Source organism: Rhinolophus hipposideros (assembly GCF_964194185.1).
Source record: "Rhinolophus hipposideros genome assembly, chromosome: 8".
NCBI lineage: Eukaryota > Metazoa > Chordata > Mammalia > Chiroptera > Rhinolophidae > Rhinolophus > Rhinolophus hipposideros.
Window position 1 is genome coordinate 7,307,704 of NC_138054.1, and position 23,550 is coordinate 7,331,253.

Sequence of the window (23,550 nt, forward strand, 5' to 3'; positions counted from 1 at the left end):
TTTTGATTTTGTGCCTTGATGGAAAGTTTCAGATATTTAGGTTCCGACGGAACAGAACAAAACAAAACTGTAATTAGGTCTACAGTTGGCTATCAAGCCATTTGGCTGTAAGGCGTTTTGGGGGCACTTATTGCATCTCAAGTGGCTTCCCCAATTTTCACCTTTCCTGCAGGATAAAGGTATATGAATTGGGTTGTTGTAGGAGCAGGGCTCAGGTACCCACCGCAGCAGTCGTCTTGGCCTTGCTCTACTCTGGTTACAGTGGAGGCTTCCAGGGGCACAGAGAGCATTCCACACTTAACCTCAGGAAGAGTTGTGGGCTCCAGTTAGAACACAGCATTAAAATAGTTGGTTAGAAAACCAAGATAGTGTCGAGTCGGAAGCGATCTGGACATTGAGCCAATGGCGGTGTGTGCCCATGTGGGTTAGGGAAAGGCACCCCTTTTGGGGGTAGATGCAGCTCTCTGCATGGCTCGGAGAGGGCCCAGTAGGATGGCCTTGGTCCCCTTACAGCATCTCCACCCTGAGGCTGGGCAGTCTGCACAAGTGTAGGTGTTGGCCTGGAGTGAAGCCCACCTAGAAGTACGTCCTGGCACCCGTCCTAGAGGCTTGGCAGAGACATTGCCATGTGACCTGCGTTATCCTCACTGTTCCACACCTAGTGCGCTGAGGCTTGGCCGGTCAGGGCCAGTGGTGCAGACATTCTGTTTATGGATTTCTATGAACCACCCGCTTTCATAGGCCCTGTTAACAGTGTCCGAACAAGAGAAGTGTCCCAGGCTGTGTGGCAGTGGTGGTTGGCCCATTAGGAAACAGAGCAGCTATGCTCCTGGAGCTAAAAGGGCGGCCACTGCTAAATGGAAATACCAGCAATCTTTCCTTATTTCAAAGAAAAAGTCAATAAAAATAGTCTTAATGTTGATTTTTTCACTGATAATTTTTAGAATGCTTTTTTTTTTTTTACAACTTATCTACAGAGGGGGCTGAAAAATAACTATTTGTTGAGTGAAGTGAATAAATGAATGAATAAATGAGTGACTAAACAAAGGGATGAATAAATACGAGAAATTACTTTTAGCCAATAGAACAAATAAGTAAGGATCAAATGCATGCTAAAATCTTAACGCCATCCCAGGACAACATCTACACTTGTGGGGATTGTGCCCACCTCAGGGTTGGGGGAGGCAGTGAGGCACATTAAAATGCATGTTAAAATAATCCTGGAAACAGTCAATTGTTTTCATTTTAAATGTTTAAAAGACTTTAAAAATTTTTGGAGTACCTATTTGTTCATGCTTGTAATTTAAAAATTATGTACATAGAAAGTGGTTATAGATTCTCTTAGCAAAATTGCTCCTGGTTCATAGGAGAAAGTGAGTGCTGTGTTTCATGATGTCCTGAAAGTCTGTAGGTCTTGTTCCACATGATAATACTACAAAGGGGTTAACACCTGAGCTGTTTGAAAATGGCACTTGGAAAAATTTATTTCCCAGGTATGGAATGGAGGTCATCTGAGGGGCATGTGGAAAGCTCTTCTCTCTCTCCTCAGCCTTCCTCCAGGCTCTTCAGGACTAGTCTCCCTCACATGGGGGTTCCACAGGGAACAATGCACACACTCCAGACCCAGTGGTCAGATTCAAGGCCCCTGGGTGAGTGTTACATTCATGCTAGGCCAGAGGGCCACATGCTGCTCTAAGCAGTTCTGGGTGTGCTTGCTGGATTTAAGGGCATGGATCGGACTCGGCAGGGAAGGAGAAAACTTTTATCAGCAATTGCCACACTAAGCATCCTCACAAACATTACAGATGTTAACCCGTGAAAACTTGGTGTTTTATATGATTGTAATTAATAGGAGTAGTATTATAATTATTAGTGCATTAGTCATTTTGCAAAAGGGGACCCTGAAGGTCATAGTATGTGTGTGCATGAGAAAGAGAGAGAAAGAGAGAGAGAGAGAGAGAGAGAGAGAGAGAGAGAGAGAGAGAGAGAGAGAGAGAGAGAGAGAGAGAGAAGAAAGAGGAGGTGGAGAAGGAGGAGAAAAAACACAGTAGAGGTTAGGTATGTGTGGTGGAAGCTAATAGATACTGGTCTTCACTGAGTACTTACTATGATCAAGGTACCATGCTAAGATCTTTACCTGAATTATTTTAATGATCCCTCCCAGAAACCCAATGAAGCCAATACTATTATTGGACTCGCTTCCTTCTAAGGTGGTTGAGTAATTAGCCCAGAGCAGCCCAGGTAGTATTATGAACCCAGGTGGCCTGACTGCAGCCTTGTCTAAGCCACTGTGCTATTCTGCCTCTGTACAAAGCAGCTGCAGGTGTCCCTCCTGGTGTTCTGGTGGTTGACTTGGGTGAGAGCATGAAAAATGTGAAACCTTCACTGATAACTGAGAATGGGAGAAGCCCGCCAAACCGCTGTTCTCATGTTACACACCACAGATTCCAGACAAACCAGTCTCCAGCCTGGAGATGAGCTGAATTCCCGGCCACACCCAACCCCGTTGCCTCCACCCTGTCCAAAAAAATAGCTGCTCATTAAAAATCAAAATGCTGAAAAGTCTTTTTCTGACTTAAAGCATCTTACAACCATCACCACATTGGGAAGGCAGAGAAAAATTCTGTTTGATTTTAATAAAATATATTTTCCTCATCAAAATATTTTGATAGCATGGAAAAAGAGATGTGTGCTCATTAAAATTTAATGAATGTCTCTCCCTGCCATTTTCCATGACTCATTATGACTCATGCATGGTGGGTGCTGGGAATAGTTAAGTTATCATCATGGGGAAGAATGCAATCCAAGACTGGGTCTACTAGGATGTAAGTACTTGTCCACTGGCCACCTGCTCTGGTTGGCAGTAATGTGGATTCACACAGGTGGGATCCATATTGATCCAGGCTGGCCTCTATCTGTTCTAAAAAGGGGGCTAGTTAAGAAGCTGCAAACCTGCTGCCAGGCAACTCTAGCCCCAAGGCTGAGCTGGGGACTTCCAGAATAAGAGAGCGTCTTGGGCAAAGGCTTTGAAGAGAAGGAAGAAAGAAAAGAAGTTCCGACCCTGCGGAGGGCCTGCGGAGGGCAGAGTTGATAGTAATGTTACATTTATGCTCTAGAATCTTCACTGAAGCCTGTGTTCACAGAGTCAATTATAAAGCTCTTATCCAAAAATTTTAGGCTCGCCTCTAAAGGGCCCCCAGCTGCCTTTCTAGGTTTATTGCCACTGGTCCCCTGCTCGACTTCAGCCACCACAGCTTCTAATTGCTCCCCACGGCTGCCATCTAGCTCTCTCCTTGTCCTTGCTTATATTATCTGGAGTGGTCTCTATGTCCATGTCCACTGCTTGAAATGTTATTCATTCATTGAGGATCATCTATTGTTTTACTGCCTGAATTTTTGATACCTCACTCCAGCCAAACTCCCTCGAAAATCACAGACCTTTGTTAAGGCAGTCACCATCTTCTACTTTCTGTGCAAATTCCAGGGTGAGAGCAATGTGACGTTACTGTCAATTCTGCCCTCCCCTGGGTAGGATCCTCTCTTCTTTCTCCCTTCTAGTCAAAGCCTTTGCCCAAGGTGCTCTCTTATCCTGGGAGTCCCCGGCTCAGCCTTGGGACTGGAGTTGCCTGGCAGCAAGTTTGCCGCTTCTTAACTAGTTCTTACCTAGTGGTTATCTGCACAGACTCCTGAGTCAGAGAGATGTGGTTGAGAACCTTCACTTCTTCCATTAGGCACGTGATCACAGGCAAGTTGCTTATGAACTGTAATACCGTAATGACAACAATAACAACTGCCAACATATACTTGGTGTATACTGCGAGTTGGGCATTAGGTATCCATTGACTCATTATATACTCACAACTACCCTATGAGTAAGTATTGCCATTCTTTCTCTTTTACAGATGAGAAAAAGTCACTAAGAGAGATCATGTGTCCAGGCTGACACAGTTATTATGTTGAGAAAGTAGGCTTAGAACTCAGAGAGTTTGGTCCCAAAGCCCATATTTTGACCACTATGCTATAGGGAACTACCCTGTTGGGGCCTCAGTTTTCTCATCTGTAAAGTGGTGTTAGGATAATACCCACCTCATAAGATGGTAAAGAGGAATAAATCAGATAATACAAGAGAAGCACAGAGCTGAATAATTCGTAGCTGCTATCAGTGTCATCACCACATGCTGGTCTCTTCCCTCCTGTCCGTGAGCTGAGGACGGGAGGGTCATGTTCCTTGTACGGGAACATTCATTGCAGACCCTGAAGGGTTCTGTCAGCTGTGGACCTGACCCTGGCTCAAAGAGATTGACAAAAAGTTTCTAGTATTTTCCTAGAATTTAGGGACATGTCCTAGACGACTCTAGACCTCTGAGCCATTGTGCTTTTTTTGTACCTTCATGGTATTTAGCACCCTCCCCAGCTCGTTTTATTCAATTTATTTGATGCCTGTCTCTAAGGTCTTCTGTGTAATATTTCAATGTAATGCTTTCTTTCTCCTCCCTCATTCCTCCTTCCCCCTTCTTCCTTCTTCTCCTTCTGTAATCCTCTACCCTCCCTTCTGCTCTTCTCTTTCCTCTCCTCCTTTTCCTTCCCCTCCCCTTTCTACCTCTTTTCTCTTCTCCTCCCCTTACTTGCTTCCCTTCTCTTCTCTGTGTCTTCTTCCCCTCCCTCAGTCACTTTCAGGATGACAACTGCCATCTGGATGCCCCAGCTCTGTACTTCATATCTCCAGTAGGCTAAGCAGCTCCCCAGCTCCCCAGTCCATTAGCCAGAGTTGCTGGAATCAGGGCCTCTTACAGCTCAGGGACACCTGGGTGGCCTTTAAAGTGTCAGGTGCTTTATCTAGCACACCTGCTAGATTTAGTTCGTCCTTGGGGTTAATATGGTTAATGGCATTAGTGGTTAGGGGAAATTTATGTGAGGATGCCTCCTGCCTCCTCTCCTGAACAATCCTGGCACTGGACAGAAGCCAGAATTTCCATTTTTTCTCGTGCCTGCGTGCTAGTCAAATGGTCCTACTTTTAAATACGTTTCCTCCAGAAACAGCATCCCTGATACTTTTATGGAAATTAAAAACAAACCAAAATAAAAGCATAGCTCTATTGAAAAGTGCACCCTTTCTGCCCAGGTCACTCAACTTGTGAGAGAATGTAGTTTCATTCTGCCCCTGGGGAATGAAACTGCTTTTTAAGTAAACCAGAAGATAACTAACAAATAATCTTTCAAATTAATACTGTCTAAAAGATGAAAGTTATTAGTTTCCTTCATACATCCAGTTTATTATCAGCGGTGCAATTAAATTCTATTTTGTGCTGTGGTTTGAGCACTTCACAGCTTGGAAGGGCTTTCTCCTGAGCCCTTCACAGGGACAAGCCGTCACTTCACAATCACAGAGAGCATGTAGGCCTTGCCTCTGGTGGGAAAGCTTCCTAGACTGAGTTCATGATCGGGAGTGGGAAAGGACAAAGGGTGCCTCCACGTGCAGCTGGGAGAGACCTGCAGGGCACCGCAGGGGGAGCTGGCCATGTGTGTGTGGGGGGGCAGGCTGGCCCTGCTTAGGGTATCCAGCACCTCACGCTATTGCATTCATGTTCTCACAGGGCTGAAGGCACCTATGGAGGAAACCCAATAGCACTTCTTTGTTTTGCCTTTATTTTCTAGTCTTCCTGCAGACCCTGCACATCCTCAGGTTTACTTGTGTCTTAAGCCTCTTATGCAGATGGTGCCGCTATGAGCCTGTGACTGAGGTGAGAGAACAAAACGGAGATGAAGATTTAAGTCCTTCTAGAAATGAAGGACCTGGGGTTCTCTTCCTCGAAGGGGACTACATATCCGTGTTTAAATAAGCCTTGACCTTGGGTCACTCATTGTATAGTAGTCCTCAAGCCATCTACATGGGGCACTAGACCCGATGAAAGCTGCCATTTTGAATGCTACACCACATTTATCAGTTTTACAAATGGCTCACAGAAAATTGTTCATAAGACACAAGGCTTAGCTCCCTTTCTCTACTCATTGCCACCATCCCCCACTGCCCTCCCCCCGGGGCATTTAAAATATGAGCAACTTTGTTAAACCGTGATTTGTCTGTCATCTTAGAGGAATGCAATTTAGGATTTGTGCTAATCGTTCTTAATCACTTCAACAAAAATGTTCTCCAGCAACTTGGGAAGGTCTCTAAGCCCTGTAGAAAGCTGCATAAGATGTCAGACCCCCAAGGACCCTGCTGGAAACCTGGGTTCCTGCTCACAAGGGGGGAAGATGTGTCAGGGATGTGGCTACAAATGCTGCCATTCTCCTGAGACGTGGGAGCAAACAGGCACCATATTCAGTCCTTGTCTGCCAAGTTCCTTTGAGCCATTTGGGCACAGATTTCTGATAGTAAATGGAGAGACAACATTAAAACTACTCACCAAGTGGGCCAAAACCCTTATGGGGACAAAAGTCGGAAAAAGTCTTGGTGATATCTTGGTGATAGCAGAGGGGGTTATTTACTGGAAAAGACATGAGTGAACTTTCTGGAGAGTTGGAAATCCTTTACATCTTCACCTGCCTGGTGGTTGCAAGGTATATACATAAATAAAAAGTCACTGTCGCCAAACTGACATTTCAGTTTGTGCATTCTACTGTATACAATTACGTCTCAATGAATAATAGTACTGTCCAAAATGCAGGTGGGAAATGAGCCAAGTGGTTTCCCTTTTATGCCATGCCCGACCCACTTTATGCTGGAGACAGAGTTCTAAGTATCTGTATCCATTACACATCTTTATCTTCCTCCACAAGTGTGTTTATACCCACAGGTTATATTTATATCTGCAGCCAGATCTATATATTTAAATCTGGAGAGGAGAGAAAAGTGTTATATGTGCATGTCTATATATAGGGCTGTTTACTTCTTTCAAAGAGCAGGAGGAGCTCCACTTTTTTTTTTTTTGGAGCAGGACACACATTCACATACACACACACACACACACAGGCACTAAGACGCAATGAGCCTGGATAACGAATCAACAACCTTGCCGATCTCCGATGTTTGAGATGTTAAAACTGACCTTGATGATGACCTTGGGGACAATCAGCACAGAGGACTTCTGCTTGGCCAGAATATCCCCGGTATCATTGACACGAGCTGTGACAAAGAAGTGCAGGGACGCTTGTTCCAGCAGCTGGCCCAGGTACTCACTGGCTCTGACCAGCACCTCCTTTTTCTTCACTGAAAGGAGGAAAAACAAACATGCTGAGTATCAAGACCTGAGTCAGGATCTGCTTTGCTTTTCCCTGAGTGCCTCCATCTTCTCCTCAGGGATAAGCTCTTCTGCTTCTGGGTAAAGAAAGAACGTGCAGGAAATTTAGTATTCAGTAAAGTCTTACTAGAGAGAATGTGCCGAATTTTCCAAACTGCACTTTTGCTGTTGTAAAATACAATGCCATGTTTAAAATCAAGGACCAATGGGTTTTAACTGTGGCTGCTTTGATTTGGGAAAGGACAATCCCAAGATAGGGTGGGTTCCAGATGTGGAGTGGCGATGTTCCCTCACGCAATAAGAAATGTCCCATACAGCCCATGGGCCATGCTTGAGCAGAACTGTCAACTACCTAAAGCTTTTCCCTGTAGTGCTCCATAGTTTTTCCAGCTTTTTCTCCGCCAATCTGACATGATTTTTCTAATGAGGAGAAAGAAGCTGTTAAAACCAATTTTCACCATCGGCATTCAACTCTCTCCCACCTCTTCTCCTATCTACAATTTAAAAAACCTCTGTGTCAAATGCTGGTTTTCTCAAGTCACTGAGGTTAACTTTTACATGCGAGGGACAAACCAGTGAGGATAACATTCAGAGGATGGGGAGTGGTCCTGGCTGCCTCCGTTCACCATCGGGCTGAGAACGTGGGTGGGGTTGGGGAGGGTTGGTTCGATCCTGTGGCTCTGGCCACAGCAATGAGGTTCTGTTTGGCTGTTATCACCCACTTTCTTGGTCACTCCCACTTCCCACAGCCCAGGAATCTAGAGAGCAAAGGGCAGTTCTTCCGAAGGCCAAGCCTGGGAACACGGTGCAGCACCCGCTGCTACCTGGTCAGAGCCACGTGTTAGTGTGGCATCGTCAGCCAGCAGGCCCAGCAGGGAAATAGGTGACTCCCAAGTACAGCGCATAGAATCTGTAAATGACCATGGAATCGAAGGTCTCCACTACTGCTCCCCTACCCAATCTACCTTTGGCCAAAGATTCCTCCTTCCTGAGGAAGTTACTGGAGGAAACCATTCCCATGGTCATCGATTCAAGTGCAGAGCGCAGTTCATGCTAACCCTCCAGGACGAGCCGCCGCCCCTGCACTGCGGACAGACCGCAGTGTGGAGGCCGCCGCAGGCCACAGAGGGGCCTCCTCACTTCCGGTTTCACAGGAGAGGCTGCATGAGGCCATGCTCAGCGCCTCTTCAAAGTCTCTTCATAGATGCTTAGGTCCTGTGACCGCCTCTAGCCCTCTGACTGAGGAGCTCTCAATCGTGGCTCCACATCACAGTCACCTGGGGACATTTAAGACCCTACCCTGCCGGATCCCACCGCAGACCAAATCAATCAGAATCTTGGAGGTTGAGGCCTGGACATTGTTTTAAAGGTGCTGCAGTCAGATTCTAATGTGCAGCCCGTGCTGAGAAGCAGTGCTCCAACAGCCAGGGGGCTGATCCCCACAGAATCAGTCCTGGAAAAGCCTTGGTTCAAGTGGAAAGGATGGACTTTGCAACCCAGGCCCTTGCTGCGCCAAGTGAGGTCTGCAGGCCAGCAGCACTGCCAGCACCTGGGCGCTTGTTGGAGATGCAGATTCTCCCACCCCACCTGGATCAGGACCTGCACTTGATTAAGGTGCCCAGTGAGGCATATGCAGGTTTAAAAAGCCCCAGAGATAAGAGGTTCTAGCAATAGAAGGGTGGACTTAGGACTTAGGACAGTCTCAGTTTTAAAACTGAAAGTCTTGTATCCCAGAACCCACTGGTAAACTGGGAAGGTTGGTCATCCGAGATCAGTGGTTGGTTGTCACCTGGGGTGATTTTGGTCCCCAGGGGATGTTTGGCAATGTCTGGAGATATTTTTGGTTGTCAGAACTGGGGTTTGCTGCTGGCTTCTACTGGATAGAGGCCAAGGAAGCTGCTAAACATCTTACAATGCTCAGGACAGCCCCACAACAATTATCCACAGCCTGAAATGTCAGTGTGACTCACCCGAGAAACACTGCCCTGGGCTATGTGGAGTTATTAGAAGGTCCTTCCTAAGCAAGTACCAAACCACTTGGCTTGATTCCTGGGGCAGTCTTATTGCATTCAGAGCCAGCCTTTGGGATCTGTGAACTTGCCTTGATGTTGGCCCTCGAATTCTGCGTTTTTGAATGACCCAGTCATGTTGCCTTCTTTGGGCCTGAGCCTGGATCCCTGCTTCCTCATGGCTCCCCTAGCAGTTAATTATCCAGATGAATACAACTTTGTCTCTCAGTTGCATCCAACCTCAGATGAGCACATGGGACCTGATTTTTACTTTCCCAGATCTGGACAGATGGAGTGGAAAAATGACAGGCATTGAAGAATGTGCATTTTCTCTAAGTCAGACAGAAAAAAATAGAGAACCACATGATTTCACTGATATGTGAGATATAAAACTGAAAGCAACAAAGGAACAAGACAAACAAATAAACAAAAACTCATAGACCCAGACAACAGTTTAGTGGTTACCAGAGGGTAAAGGGGGAGAGGGGTGGTAGATGAGGGTAAGGGGGATCAAATATATGGTGATGGAAGGAGAACTGACTCTGGGTGGTGAGCACCCAATGTGATATACAGATGATGTGTTACAGAATTGTACACTTGAAACCCATGTAACTGTACTAACCATTTTTAATTGAAAAAAAAAAAAGAATGTGCATTTTGCCTCTAGCTGCCTCCAGAAATAATTCAAGAAATGGACCTCCTCTGGCTATTTCTAGAGGGCAGTGTTTGACCACTGGGTTCCTTTAGGCTGCTGAGATATGCCTGACTTCTTTCCATCAGTCTTTACAGGGGCTCTTGCTGCCTTCATAATGTTGGTATCAGGAGCCCTTAATCTCTGAGGCAGAGCTTTCTCTAAATCATAGCACTAAGGAAAATGGGCTGTGATTTGAGCCCAAGAGAACAGTGCTCCTGAAATAGTATGTTATGTAAGTGTTGTGTTTTGCCACCACACAAGAAATTGTTCTAGATAAAGTTTATTAAACGTGGCAAGAGAAAGAATAGCTTTCCATTCTATGAGTGGTGGTGCTGGGATCCTGCCAATATCATTTACGGTGTCTGGGGAAAGCCAAGGGAGACACAGACTGGAGCTGCCTCATCTCTTTTCCAAAAAGCAAAGAAAACTAAATATAGCCAAGTGGAAATGGTAACACCTTTGAAGGTACTGGAAGCTTTAAGTTATCCAAGTCTTCCAAGCTGATTCTAGCCCACACATTTCCTTTAATCATCAATCTGGAAAGTATGCCTCCCCTTCTACTTGGAAAACTTTCTTTGCAATACAACCTCCTAGGAATGTACTGTGACCTGCTAAATCAAGGTCTAGAATCATGTGGCTTTTTGCAATAATGTGCAATTTAGTTTAGATTGCAATATGCAGTTTATTGCATGCAGTTAATATCGCCTACCTACAGGGTAAAGCAAGAAATAGTCTCCAACTCCCTTCAAGTTATTCAGGACAAGCCTTGGGGTGGGCCGAGCGGGTGGGACCTATATGAATATTGAGTCAGGCTGAGGTTTGGTCAGCTGTCCCTAGATCAGTGACTGACAGAGTTAATATATCATGTCATTCTAGTCCACTAACTCATATAAGCTCATTCTTTTATTGGATTAGGGATAGAAGGGGAAGGAGATTGACCAGTGGGACTCTTGGGAGATGGTAAAGGATGGTATATAGTTCCCTGTCCAGGGCAAGAGGGCCAGCTGGACTCCACGTAACAGGGACTTGAGTAGAGACACTGGCCCACCCACGTAAAGCCCAAGTTTACATTGTAGTTTTATGTAGTTTCATTGTAGTTTCATTTTTCACATGTAGTTTCATTGTAGTTGCCTGAATGGGACCTGCCTTCTATTATCTGCTTGGACTCTAATATTGTGTGTTACCTTGAACACATCAACTCGTCTTTCCAGGCTCAGATTCCCGAAATGTAAACATGTTGGAACTTAACATGAGAGCCTGCCGTGTGTGAAGCACCTCACATATATTTATCTCATTTAGTCTCCCCCACAACTTCCTCTCACACCACACATCTGACCTGTCAACCAATCTGGCAGGCTCTATCTTCAGAACAGACCTGCCTCTGACTATATATTTCTCTCACTACCCTACCATTTTTCACTGAACTATTGCAATAGCATCCTATCTAAGGTTCAGCCCTCATTCCCCTAGAGTCTGTTCTCCACACAGCAGCCAGAGGGATCCTTCAAAACCTAAGTTAGCTCATGCCACACTTTTGCTCGGAACCTTCTAATGGCTCCTCAGCTCACTCAGAATCAAAGCCAAAGTCCTTACCAGGGCCTGCAACTCTTCATGGGGTGCGTCCACCACTCTCCCTTTGCCACCTTTGCTCCCAAGTCTGGTCTCCTTGCTGCTCATTGAACACCCAGACATGCTCTGGCCTCAGGGCCTTTGCACTTACGGTTTCTTCTGGCTGGAAAGCTCACCCCTACCCATCTGTCAGGTTTCTCTTAACATCACCCTATTAGAGAGGTTTTCCCTGAGGACCTTACCTCCACCAGCGTCCCCTTATCCTGTTTTGTATTTTCCTATTACATGCATAACCACACTGTATATTCACTTGTTTGACTGTTTATTGTCGAGGCCCTCTGCCATCACAGGAGACCATAAACTCCATGAGGGCAGGCAATGCTGTTGTGTTTATTGCTATGTCTTCAGCACCACACAGCACCCAGACTTTAAGCACAAAGTAAAAGTTTGGGGAGTGAATCAACAACTCTATGATGTGGGTGGTATTGTTCCCAGGTACGGAGGAGGAGAGTGGGCTCCGGTGACTTCAGTAGCCTGCCTGGGGACACACAGCTAGTGTGTCGTAGTCACATCTCAAATGCAGATTTGTCTAATCCAAGGCTCAGGCTCCAAAATCCACTACATCTTCCTGCGCTAAACAATTGCAATGACCATTTGGCTCCTGAGTCCTTTATACCAACTGCTCTTTTCTATAAGATTTCTCTTTCCTACCCTGAGGGATAGGAAAAGTGCTAGATATTCCAGTTTCCAAAGAAAATAACCACGATGCTTAGTTTCCTAATTGTTAAAGCCACATTACGCAAGCTAGGGAGGTTTGCTTCCTTCAAGTTTGGGGAGGTTTCTTGGAATTAGGATTTTAAGGACTAGAGTCCCATATTTCTAGGAATATCTTTGTGAAGCCCCACAGGGTAGTTACTGTGGCTTGGTGCAGAGGGCAAACCCAGCAGGTCTGAACACTATGGAGACGTGATTTGGTCATCTCAGGGGAGTGGGTTAGCCTTGCTTCCCTCTCCTAAAACTCATGATTCACATGCCTTTTAATTAGGTGGCTGCAAAAGTAATTGTGGTTGTTGCAATTATTTTTAACCTGTTAAACCGCAATTACTATTGCACCAACCTAATACTTTTTCTTGTGCAATGCCACATGGCAGGTCAATGGAAACCTGATGCCCTGAAGTGTTCAGGTCCTTTCCCAACCTGCTCTGCCTGGAGACCAGTTTCTTGCTGTTGACTCATTTTGCCAGCTGTGTGACCAACTGTTGTGCCCACTAAATACGAGGACCCCGGGGACTGAGATTAGTCAAAACTGTCATCCCAGAGCAAGCTGCAGCACATCAATCACAATCCTGCTGAAAATATCCTGAATTTCTATAGTGCAGAGATGCTTTGGAGGGGCAGGTGTAGAGAGAGGCTGGAAGGGAGGAGGATGAGAAGGAGGCCCCCTGAGAGATGGCAGGGGAGCAAAGCCTCGCAGAGGCTCCAGAGAGCACAGCCTGAGCCCCCAGTCTCCCTCCCAAGGGTAGCTCTTTCCTCATACACCAGACAGATCATTTTTCAGAAATGGCCTTTATGCAGAATTTAGATCTCCCTGCCTTCTAAATGGTAAAGCAAAACCCACCATTCCTTCGGGGACAGCCCCCCAGAAGCCTTTCCTAACTTGGGGAGAGAGTTAACCACCAGGGGGCTTGTTTTCTGAGATGTGCTTTTCACAAACTTTTCTGTGCACGCCAATGCTCCTGGGATCTTGTTAAAGTGCAGATCCTGACTCCACAGGTCTGGGTGGGGCCTGAGAGTCTGCATTTCTAATCAGCTCCCCAGGGACGCAGCTGCTCCTGGGCCGGCGCCACACTTTGAGTAGCAAGCAGTTAAGTTATATTTAATTTTCACGATTCATGCAAATTTCAATGTTCACTTCTCTGCATGAGACATGAAGAGGAAAAGTGGGGCCTCCCTGGAAGCTGGTTCTCCCATGTGCTTCACGCTCCTGAGCTCTGGGGCAGAACTTTAACTTTGACGGAAAGTTATTAGGGGATGTCTGCATGAGCCAGGTGGAGAAGCAGATCACAAGTCCTGGAGGAAACAGCAACCCCCCACACCCCCCCAACCCCCGCCATCAGCTTACAGGACAAAGGCTCCAGCGTCATGTCGAATGTCTCATTCTTGAATTCCTCCTTGGAGACCCCAGTGTAGAAGGTGATGCTGCCCGTGAGATAGGCTGAGATGGTGTAAGTATTGGGGCTGTTATTCTGGAAGGTAATGGTGAGTGTGAAGTCTGTTCCCAGCACGGCGTTTTCCACTTCAAAGTTCATGTCCACTTCAGACCTCGATTTGGCGGCACCATCTGTGTTAAGGGGCTTTTTAACTCCGTACATCAGGGCGGTTTCCAGGGCCAACCTCTCTTCTTTCTGACCTAAGAAAGACACAGAGATGATGACAGGGAAAAAGCAATGCAACCCATCAAAGAGGAAGTCGCACTAATAGGCACACTGCACTCTGGGCACGGTGTGCCATACCTGTTGGATTGCCTCACAACTTCCTTTGAGATAGGTGACATGTCAAAATTATTCCCATGTTACCATGTCTGCCTAGCCAAATTCCCAGACAGTCATGACCTGCCCAGTGGCTGAGGTAGGCGGTGTTTCCCGGGGCCCGTCTGAAAGGGGGCTGCTAAGGGCTAGCTCTAAAGGTTCTTTCTCCAGTTCTATTGTTTCAGGGTTCAGAAGGTAGAATCAGCAAAATCTAACTCTTCGCAAACTGTGGTATGGATTTGCTTCCCTCCCCAAGTCCTAGCCACGTAACTAGAATTTGGCGATCTCTAAGCAAAGATATTGGTGATAGTTGCGTCTGGCCATTCCGCATTATGCAACATGAATCTTCTCCTATTCATGGATCTCTCCAACAAGACCTGTGTTCCTCACCTGTCTTTCCATTTGGCCTGCCAGATCGCTGCCCCCTGCACAGCACACTGCCCCCACGCTCAGATGGAGCAGACAGTTAACAAGCCTTCCCTGCAAAGGGCTCGAAGGCCAAGTTCCCTGGGGGAGCACTGGGTTCTCTAGTGCCTCCTGGAAGTTCACAACATTCAATAGCCTATGAAAGGGTCTCAGGTTGCAACCTACAGTGGGGAGACTTGTTGAACACCAGATTTTCCAAACTCATCTGACACTGAATGCATTTTTTTTTTTTGAGGGACACCTGTTGGCCTCTGGTGTTGCAGTCTGACTGAGACTGTGTGCCGTTTTTAGGAAAACGTCCCATGTAGGATTTCCAAAGTGGTGGTGAGGAGAAGAAGGTAGGGAGAAGAGGAGGTAAGGAGAAGGTAAGAAGAAGGGGTGAGTTTGGAAAAAGAAAAATATAGCTTTGTGCAGGTGAGGAAGTGAGAAGTTCAGGTACAAGATAGGCCTCGGAGCTTGCTGTTCCCAACTGTCAAATCAGCTGAGCTGACATTCCTCACACAGCACTGGATACATGCTTGTCCCTGAGAGACAGGGCCTGAGGAGGAGTGACAGGATCAGCGCTACCTTCCTTGCCACTATAATACCTTCAGGTATCTCTTGTGCCTTTTGCAAAATAGAGGGGCACATCTTGGGGCTTGTAAAACTAGTCATGGCAATGGCTAGCAAAAAACCAAAAATGCTGACTTTTGTAATTCTCTGAATTTTAAGATATTGTCTTCTACTTTACTTCCTGTATAATAAAATGCAACGGAGATGAAGAGGTCAATTACTAAGAACTATCCTTGACAGCTACCTATGCAATGAGTGTTGTGGTAACTGTGCACTGTATGTTATCTCATTTAATCCTCAGAACAACTCGACAAGGCAGGCACCATTATTATGATCATTTCCTTGTTTGTAAAACAAGGAAGCTGACAGGGTTGATAGGTGGATTAGAGGTAATACACGTATAAGAATCGGCAGCTACTAATATTTTGCAAAGACAGAGACAATGCCAACAGGTGTTGCAAACAATCGAAAATGTGTGTGTGTGTGTGTGTGTGTGTGTGTGTGTGTGTGTGTTAACAGTTTCTCTGATTGTCAGGACTGCCAGAATGTGCCAGGAGCAATTTGTCTAGGACAAGCATTCGTTAGAGCACATGTCTATAGGTCAATAGGAGAGAGACAGTAATAAAAGCAAGGAGGTGCTATGACAAGGAAAGTGCAGTGAAATATTTTAGCAGAAAGCATCTGGCAAATAGCTCTGTGAGAACAAGGGCATTTAGGGTTATCGCTTCGGATGGGTACCAAATATGCATTTAGGCAAAATGCAGGGGGTGGACACAGCAGCAGGAACATGGTCAAAGAGGTGTCTCCTTGGGGGAGAGAGGCTGAGCTGGCTGGGAAGACAGAAGGGACAGGGCCACGAGAGATTTTATGGCATATTGTATCGTAGATGGGGTACCTCTTGCTTCCTTCCAGGATGAGCCTGCTTCTGTGAGCAGGGAGTACCCTGCAGAGGCGGGCCGGGGTTGTTACAGGAAGCACAGGCCCAGAAAAGCAGCAAGACCTGCAGGCTTTCCCCAGCGCTTGGCAGAATTCCCATCCCTCTGCAATGGTGTTTTGTACTCTGACGCCTTACATAATTCAGGCCATGAATTTAGTGCTGTGAGAGAATGATCTAAAGCCAGATTGCATTCTCTGAGATTCCTCTGTGGCCTCCAGGAGCAAGGTCAAAAACAACTTTCTGTTCATTGGATGCAATGAGAGTGGCCTTTTATGTTTGACAAAGCTTCTTCTCTTGTTTGGGTCTTAGCTTAAATGTCACTTCTCAGAGTGTCTTCCCTTCCATTACCTTGTATAATGTGTCCCCAACCCCAGCCCTTTCATCTCTCACTAACATATTACTTGGTTTCCTTGCCTTTTCCCAGTACTTGTCACCATGTGACATTATTTCTTCTGCTAAAATGAAAGCTTCATGTCCCCAGGACCTAAACCTCAGCCAGCCACAGAGGCTCTGAAGGAGCGAGGTTTGGTAAAGCCCTTTGCTTTCTCCCAGAGACAAAGGTGTCATCTTCACTAACTAGTCCAGTTTAGGACATTTGATGTTTCGTTAAGCTCACCTGTGACAGTGCCATGTGAATGACCATTTATTTGATCATGTCATGCTAGCTGATACTCTATAATGTCCGGACGCTGTGCTAGGCTCAGATGAGAAGCACAGCCCTTCTCTCAGGGGTCTAGGGGGACGAGTGAAGAGGGATCACCCTACGTGTGTCCATCACACACGCGGGGGCAGACGTGTGCGGGTGGAGCAGGGCACCTGGGAGAGACTCAACACCACCTGGGATCAGGGAAGTCTTCTTGGAGGGATTTCCCTCCAGAGTGAGAGCAAAGGCAGGCAAGTGGGAGGCTGGCTTGTTGGGGAAACTGTCAACAACTCACCTGGCTGCTGCTTACGGTGGCTGTGGGTGAGGTCAGGATGGGCAGCCAGGGGGCAAAAGGGCAAATCGCAGAGGCTTCGTGAGCTCCCATTGCAATGCCCTCGAGATGACTGAACAGGGTGAGGGCTTTTAAGCAGTGCAGTAATGGGCTCAGATTTTATTTTAAATACGTCACTTGGGCAGAGATGCAGGGTTTAGAATGAGGGAAAGAGGAAGAGGGGGAAGGGTGGAATTGGGAAGCTATAGCAGGTATCCAGGAGAAAAACAATCATAGCTAATAGTAGTGGTATGGAAGTAATAATAGAATTGCTAGTAGCAGTAACTAAGTTTTTCAGACACTTTCTTCGTACATAGCAGGCACTATGCTAAGGGCTTTCTGCACAGGATATAATTTAATTCTCAGAGAGAGGCCATAGAGATAAAGGGAAGGGATGAATTTAAGCTATTTCAGAGGAGACATTTAGAGGATGTGCTGTTTGATTCTCAGATTGCTAAATTTGGGTGGATCGTGGTTCTCTTCATTGAAGTGGGGGTGTAGGGGAAATAGATCTGGGGTGGGGGAGGGAGTGGGAGAGGTGGCATTTGGGAAGGTTCAGTTTCAGGTTTCTGCGGGACATTTAGGTGAATGTGGAGCTGAAAACTGTAGTCTAAACTTGAGACACTGACTTGGGAGTGATTAGCATATATGTGAACATAACACCAGCTGTGGAGAAAGAACATAAAGAGGGTGGGAATGAAGCCCAAGGATGGGAGCCTAGAATGAAGGAACATTCAGAGGGGGTGAGGAAAGGGGAGCTCAGAGGTACAGAAGGAGATAAAAAAAAAAAAAAGAAGCAAGTAGGTTGGGATGGAACCAGGAGACATTTGTATTATATTAATAGAAACAAAGAAAACAGAATTTCAAGAGTTGAGAATGAGCCATAGCATGAAAAGTTGTAGGAGGGTCAGGCGAGCTGAGGTCTGCAAAATGTTCATTCCACATGGCAGTCTGGTGGTCTTGGCAACCTTGAGAAGATCTTCAAGGATATGCTCGTAGCAGAACTCAAGGTATAGTAGGTGAGGAATGAAAGGAACAGGAACGTGACAAGATGCCAGGTGCAGGCAGCTCTCCCAAGATGCCTGGCTGTGAAGGCAAGGAGGAAGAAAGTACTGACATGTCTGGTGGGGGATGTATTGTTGGAAAAGGGTTTCGCAATTTTTTTTTTTTTTTTAACATCTGTGACACTTGAGCCTGCTTAAATGGTAGTGGGAAGGAGCTAATAGAGAAGGAGAGATTGAAAATACGAGTCAGAGGGAATCACTGATGGAGCAAAGAGAAAATGGGATCCAGACACCATCATAAAGAAGATACATTGCCCCAGGAGAAGTTTTAAGAATTCTTGTTTTCAAAATTGTATAGTATAAAAGGTATAAAATTAACCTTAAGCTTTAGATCATCAAAACGAAAAATGATCTATCCGCAATTTAGTTAATTAAAATAGTAAATTCCTAAATCTGGTAATAATTTCTATGTTTTTCCTCATGGCCACATTTTAGCAGCCACACTCAGAATTTTTGGATAGAGAAATTATATGAGAGGTTCAATAATGAGAATCAGGGTGGTGGCCACGGCAGCTGGCAGCCCCCTCCTAGATGCCCATGGCAGACAGCAACAGTCACTCACGCTTCCCCACTGGATTTGAATGTTCTTTCAGCACACTTCTCTAAACAGCACTCCATTCAGTCATTCCCAAAGTTAGAATTTGAAATGCATATGCTATCCTTGATTAAGTGGCTAATTATCCATCTACCTGGGATCAAACTCCAGCCCAGAAGCAGGATGGAGTGTCTCTTATAATTATCTATGCAAAGTTAGGGGTGCTTCTGTTTAGACCAGACCCCCACACTGTCCACTCCCCTGAGCCTTGCCTTCTCCCCAAGTTCTGAAGGCCTGGATCGCAAATGTTTTCCTCATTCATAGTTGGAACATTTTATTTGCTTTAATCTGGTATCTGCCCCTGGCCAAGCCCCTGACTTTTCTTTCATAGACTGCCCTGGGGTCCTTCCTCTTTTGACATCTGACCCTGATTTGGACTCGTGGCTGATAACTAATGGATTCGGCTGTGTGGTTTAGACTAGACAGCTGATCCTTTGGACGGCTCCCTCTTGTTCTCTTGTCTGGTCAGGCCTTCTTCTACATTAGCAGAGTTTATCCACAATCCCTGTCCTGCTGCCTTTTCCTGGAGAATTTCATCTAGCTAATTCCTATTTATCTTTCCATCTCAGTGAGCCCATCACCAAGGTCCTCCAGGGTCCGTGAGGCTGGCGTGGGAGTCCCTTCTCTGTGCCCTGTAGTGTCCGTCGTCCCCCTCCCTCCCGGCTCACGCCACCCAGCACACAGCTTGGTGAGGGCTTGCTTTCTGCCTGTCTCCCCAGCTAGATGGGAAGGCAGGCTGTGCTTGCCTCCATTTCTACACAGCATTGAGAATATGGGGGATGGTTACTAGCAAGTTGTTGAATAAATGATGAATAAATGAGTGAATGTTGCAGCTAGTTTCTCTTACTTTTTAAATGGAATAGCTTTTTTCTTTTCATGTCTTTTTGCCTGTAACTCTACAGTAAGAGGGCATTGCTTGTTTGTTTTATTTTATCGTGTTTATTCATTTTTCTTTTTTTAGCACACAATCTTTTTTGGGGGGGATTGTTTCTATTGTTATGTCTTTAAATTTATTATTTCTCCGCCTCTTTTTAGGAAAAAGAAAAAAACCACATTTTTTTAAATCTATGTTGTGCAATGGATCAGAACCAACAGAAAAGAAGAATGAGTCATTTCAGAAACACAGCAAATATTCACTAGTTCAGATGTCAAAAATTCTGAATTTCTAATATTATGCACAAGAGTTCTCTCTCAAGTCAGCAAACTTTCTCTTTATAGTGCAAATTGCTTTTGTAAATAAGAGCAGAGAGAGTCTAAAATATTTAAAACAAATCGTCCACTCCTTAGCCCTTCAGGCGTATGGATGAATATTTAGGTATATGCTAATTACTCATCATTTTTCTCCATTCACTAAAATGAATGCCAGTCCTAAGAACTCTGTTGGTGAATCATCTGTAAAATATACTCCATGTTCCCCATTAAGACACCTAAAATTCTCCACCTCCTGCCCACTACTGACCTTGGGCAGCTTTGTCTTCAGCCACTGGGCACTCTGAGCTAGATGCTTTAGTCACGCTTGCAGGACCCTAAGCACAGCAGCTGCGTCACACCTCCATGCCTTTAGTCGCGTTCCCACTGCCTGGAAACCCCACCTGGCCTGTGATTTCTCTTACGCAGCTTTGCTTTCTCTGAATCTCCTGGTTGGACTGAGTCCCTCTTCTTTGATATCATAGGCGCCTCTGCATAATGGCCCTCTCACTTGGCCCGTAACAGAAATTGAGTTCTGCTCACTTATAAGGATCTCCGGCACCAAAGACAATCCCAGGCACAGAGTAGGAAATCAGTGCTGATTGAGAGGAAATTGAGCTCAACAGTGCCATCTGAAACATTCTACACAATAAAAGTTAACAAAACCACCTTATCATTATTTTATAATTGAAATCGGCCTTCAACTTAATTGGCCTGAATTAGTGAGATTGCACTGTCCTATTAGTAACGTATTATCTACCTCAAAGCATGTCCATGATAATTCAATGGAACAATGTCTGCAAGAACAGTATGCAAAATACTAAACAGTTGTGTATAATTATTTAAGTTTCTATTATTGAACTAAAATTACATTAGTTATACAATATTTTCCAATAGAATTATTTAAAATTATGTTCTTTCATATTTTTGCTCTTTCATATATTCTATATGCTGTTAAAATATATATATAACTTAAAATCAAATCATTTTCACAAGCCATGAGAAGGGGAATTCAGATAATGAAAAATTGTAGGTGTGATGTGTCTTTCACTCATAAGAGTTCATACTTCTGCTCTGACTACCAAATGTTTCAAATGCCAGTGCATTATCTGGACTCATCTCATAGTGATAGCAGGTAAGTACTAAATGGACAAAGAAATATTCATTCAATTATAGTGAATTACCTTCTTGAAATTTATAGGTATCAGTAATATCCTTCATTCCATCTCCTCCAACTTCTTTGGTCACAATTAATTTCCCAACGTGGGTGGTATCAACAGCTTCCACTACCTGAGTGCCATCTTTCTTAGCTGTAATGTAAACAAGATCACTGTTGACCTAAAAACAAGAAAACAGAGCATTAGCCATATCAAATGTTTTTGTCCCAAAATCTCTAACTCTTAATGGGGAAGTCATCTAAGAGCCCCAGAGTTGACCAGCTTCTTCAACAACACTGGGCTCATAGAGCCTAACTCATTTTAAAGCTATTTAGAAGGGGGGTCTAGTCTAGAATAATTATCAGGTATTTTAAGTTAAGAATATTTGGGTCTGGACTATCAGTTGTCTAAGCATCAATCATTTTTTTCTCCCCTTTTTCTTGCTGATAAATTCTACCTCCTAAGAGAAAGGAGAAAGCACTATGTCTGTTACTTGCTTTCCCAGACTTCTTTGAAGCTAGCAGTGGATATGTGACCTACTTCTAGGAAGAAGAGAACGTTTGCTGGGTGGCTTCTGAGAAAGACTTTTTTCTTTTAAAAAGGAGAGAAGTACATGGGAGAGTTTGGCCTTCCCTTCCTGCTTTTGAATGTTTTCCTGTGAAGTGAAGTGATGCTTGGAGCTGCATTATCCATCCTGGGACAGTGAAGAGTAACACTGCCAACATTACAAAGACGGCAGAGTAGAAAGATAAGAAGTAATGGAGGGCCTGACGATGCTGTGAAATGGCTAAGCCAACCTTGGACTACCTACTTCAGGACTTCTTGTGCATGTCATGTGTTGTTTAGTTAGCTCTGACTCCCGCTGACCCTGTGAATGAGTGACGTCCTGTGCTCACAGCCCTGCTCGGCTCCTGCAGACTCAGGCCTGTGGTTTCCTTTACGGAGTCAGTCCGTCTCATATCTGGTCTTCCTCTCTTCCTGCTGCCTTCTGTTTTTCCTCAGTGTTATCATCTTTTTTTTTTTAATTTATTGGGGTGACATTTGTTAGTAAAATTACATAGATTTCAGGTGTACAATTCTATATTCCATCATCTATAAATCCCACTCTGTGTTCACCACCCAGAGTCAGTTCTCCTTCCATCACCATATATTTGATCCCCCTAACCCTCATCTCCAACCCCCTACACCCCCCTTACCCTCTGGTAACCATTAAATTATTGTCTGTGTCTATGAGTTTTTGTTCCTCATTTGTTTGTCTTGTTCTTTTGTTGTTTTTGGTTTATATACCACATATCAGTGAAATCATATGGTTCTCTGCTTTTTCTGTCTGACTTATTTCACTTAGCATTATACTCTCAAGATCCATCCATGTTGTCACAAATGTTCCTATATAATCTTTTCTTACTGCCGAATAGTATTCCATTGTGTATATATACCACAACTTCTTTATCCATTCATCTATCCAAGGACATTTTGGTTGTTTCCATGTATTGGCCACTGTAAACAAAGCTGCAATGAACATTGGAGCACACGTGTCTTTATGGATAAATGTTTTCAGATTTTTTCTGTAGATACCCAAGAGAGGGATTGCTGGGTCATATTCTTTTGTAATTTTTTGAGGAACCTCCACACTGACTTCCATAACGGCTGCACCAGTCTGCATTCCCACCAACAGTGTATAAGGGTTCCTTTTTCTTCACAGCCTCTCCAACACTTGTTACTATTTGTCTTGTTGATGATAGCCATTCTGACTGGGGTGAGGTGATATCTCATTGTCGGTTTTATTTGCATTTCTCTGATGATTAGTGATGTTGAGCATTTTTTCATATGTTCATTTGCCATTTGTATGTCCTCTTTGGAGAAATGTCTCTTCAGGTCCTCTGCCCATTTTTCAATTGGGTTCTTTGTTTTTTTGTTGTTGAGTTTCATGAGTTCCTTGTATATTTTGGATATTAGCCCCTTATTGGAGGCACTGTTTGCAAAAATCTTCTCCCATTCAGTTGATTGCCTCTTTATTTTGTCAATGGTTTATTTTGCTGTGCAGAAGCTTTTAAGTTTCATATAGTCCCATTCGTTTATTTTAGCTGTTACTTCCATTGCCTTTGGAGTCAAATTCATAAAATGCTCTTTGAACCCAAGGTCCATAAGTTTAAAATCTATGTTTTCTTCAACGCAGTTTATTGTGTCAGGTCTTATGCTTAAGTCTTTGATCCATTTTGAATTAATTTTGGTACATGGTGACAGATAGCAGTCCAGTTTCATTCTTTTGCACATGGCTATCCAATTCTCCCAGCACCATTTATTAAAGAGGCTGTCTTTCCTCCATTGTGTTTTTAGCTTCTTTGTCAAAAACTATCTGTCCATATTTATGTGGTTTTATTTCTGGATTCTATTCCATTGGTCTATGTGTCTGTTTTTCTGCCAATACCATGCTGTTTTGATTATTGTAGCCCTGTAGTACAAGCTAAAGTCAGGCAGGGTGATACCTCCAGTATTGTTCTTTTTTTTTTAAGATTGCTTTGGCTATTCAGGGTCTTTTGTGGTTCCAAACAAATCTGATGATTTTTGTTCTATTTGTTTAAAAAATGCCATTGGGATTTTGATGGGGATTGCATT

General features: G+C 44.6%; 1 protein-coding gene across 2 annotated transcripts in view; it reads right to left on the bottom strand.

Moving 5' to 3' along the window:
- Nucleotides 1–23,550, bottom strand: part of F13A1 (coagulation factor XIII A chain) — a 196,665-nt gene that overhangs the window by 23,313 nt on the left and 149,802 nt on the right. For both annotated transcript variants that reach the window (XM_081055341.1, XM_081055342.1), the window contains 3 exons: nt 20,962–21,115; nt 13,636–13,923; nt 7,050–7,210 (listed from right to left, as the gene is read on the bottom strand). In XM_081055341.1, coding sequence (XP_080911467.1) covers nt 7,050–7,210; nt 13,636–13,923; nt 20,962–21,115 — 603 coding nt within the window. The remainder of the gene's footprint in view (nt 1–7,049; nt 7,211–13,635; nt 13,924–20,961; nt 21,116–23,550) is intronic.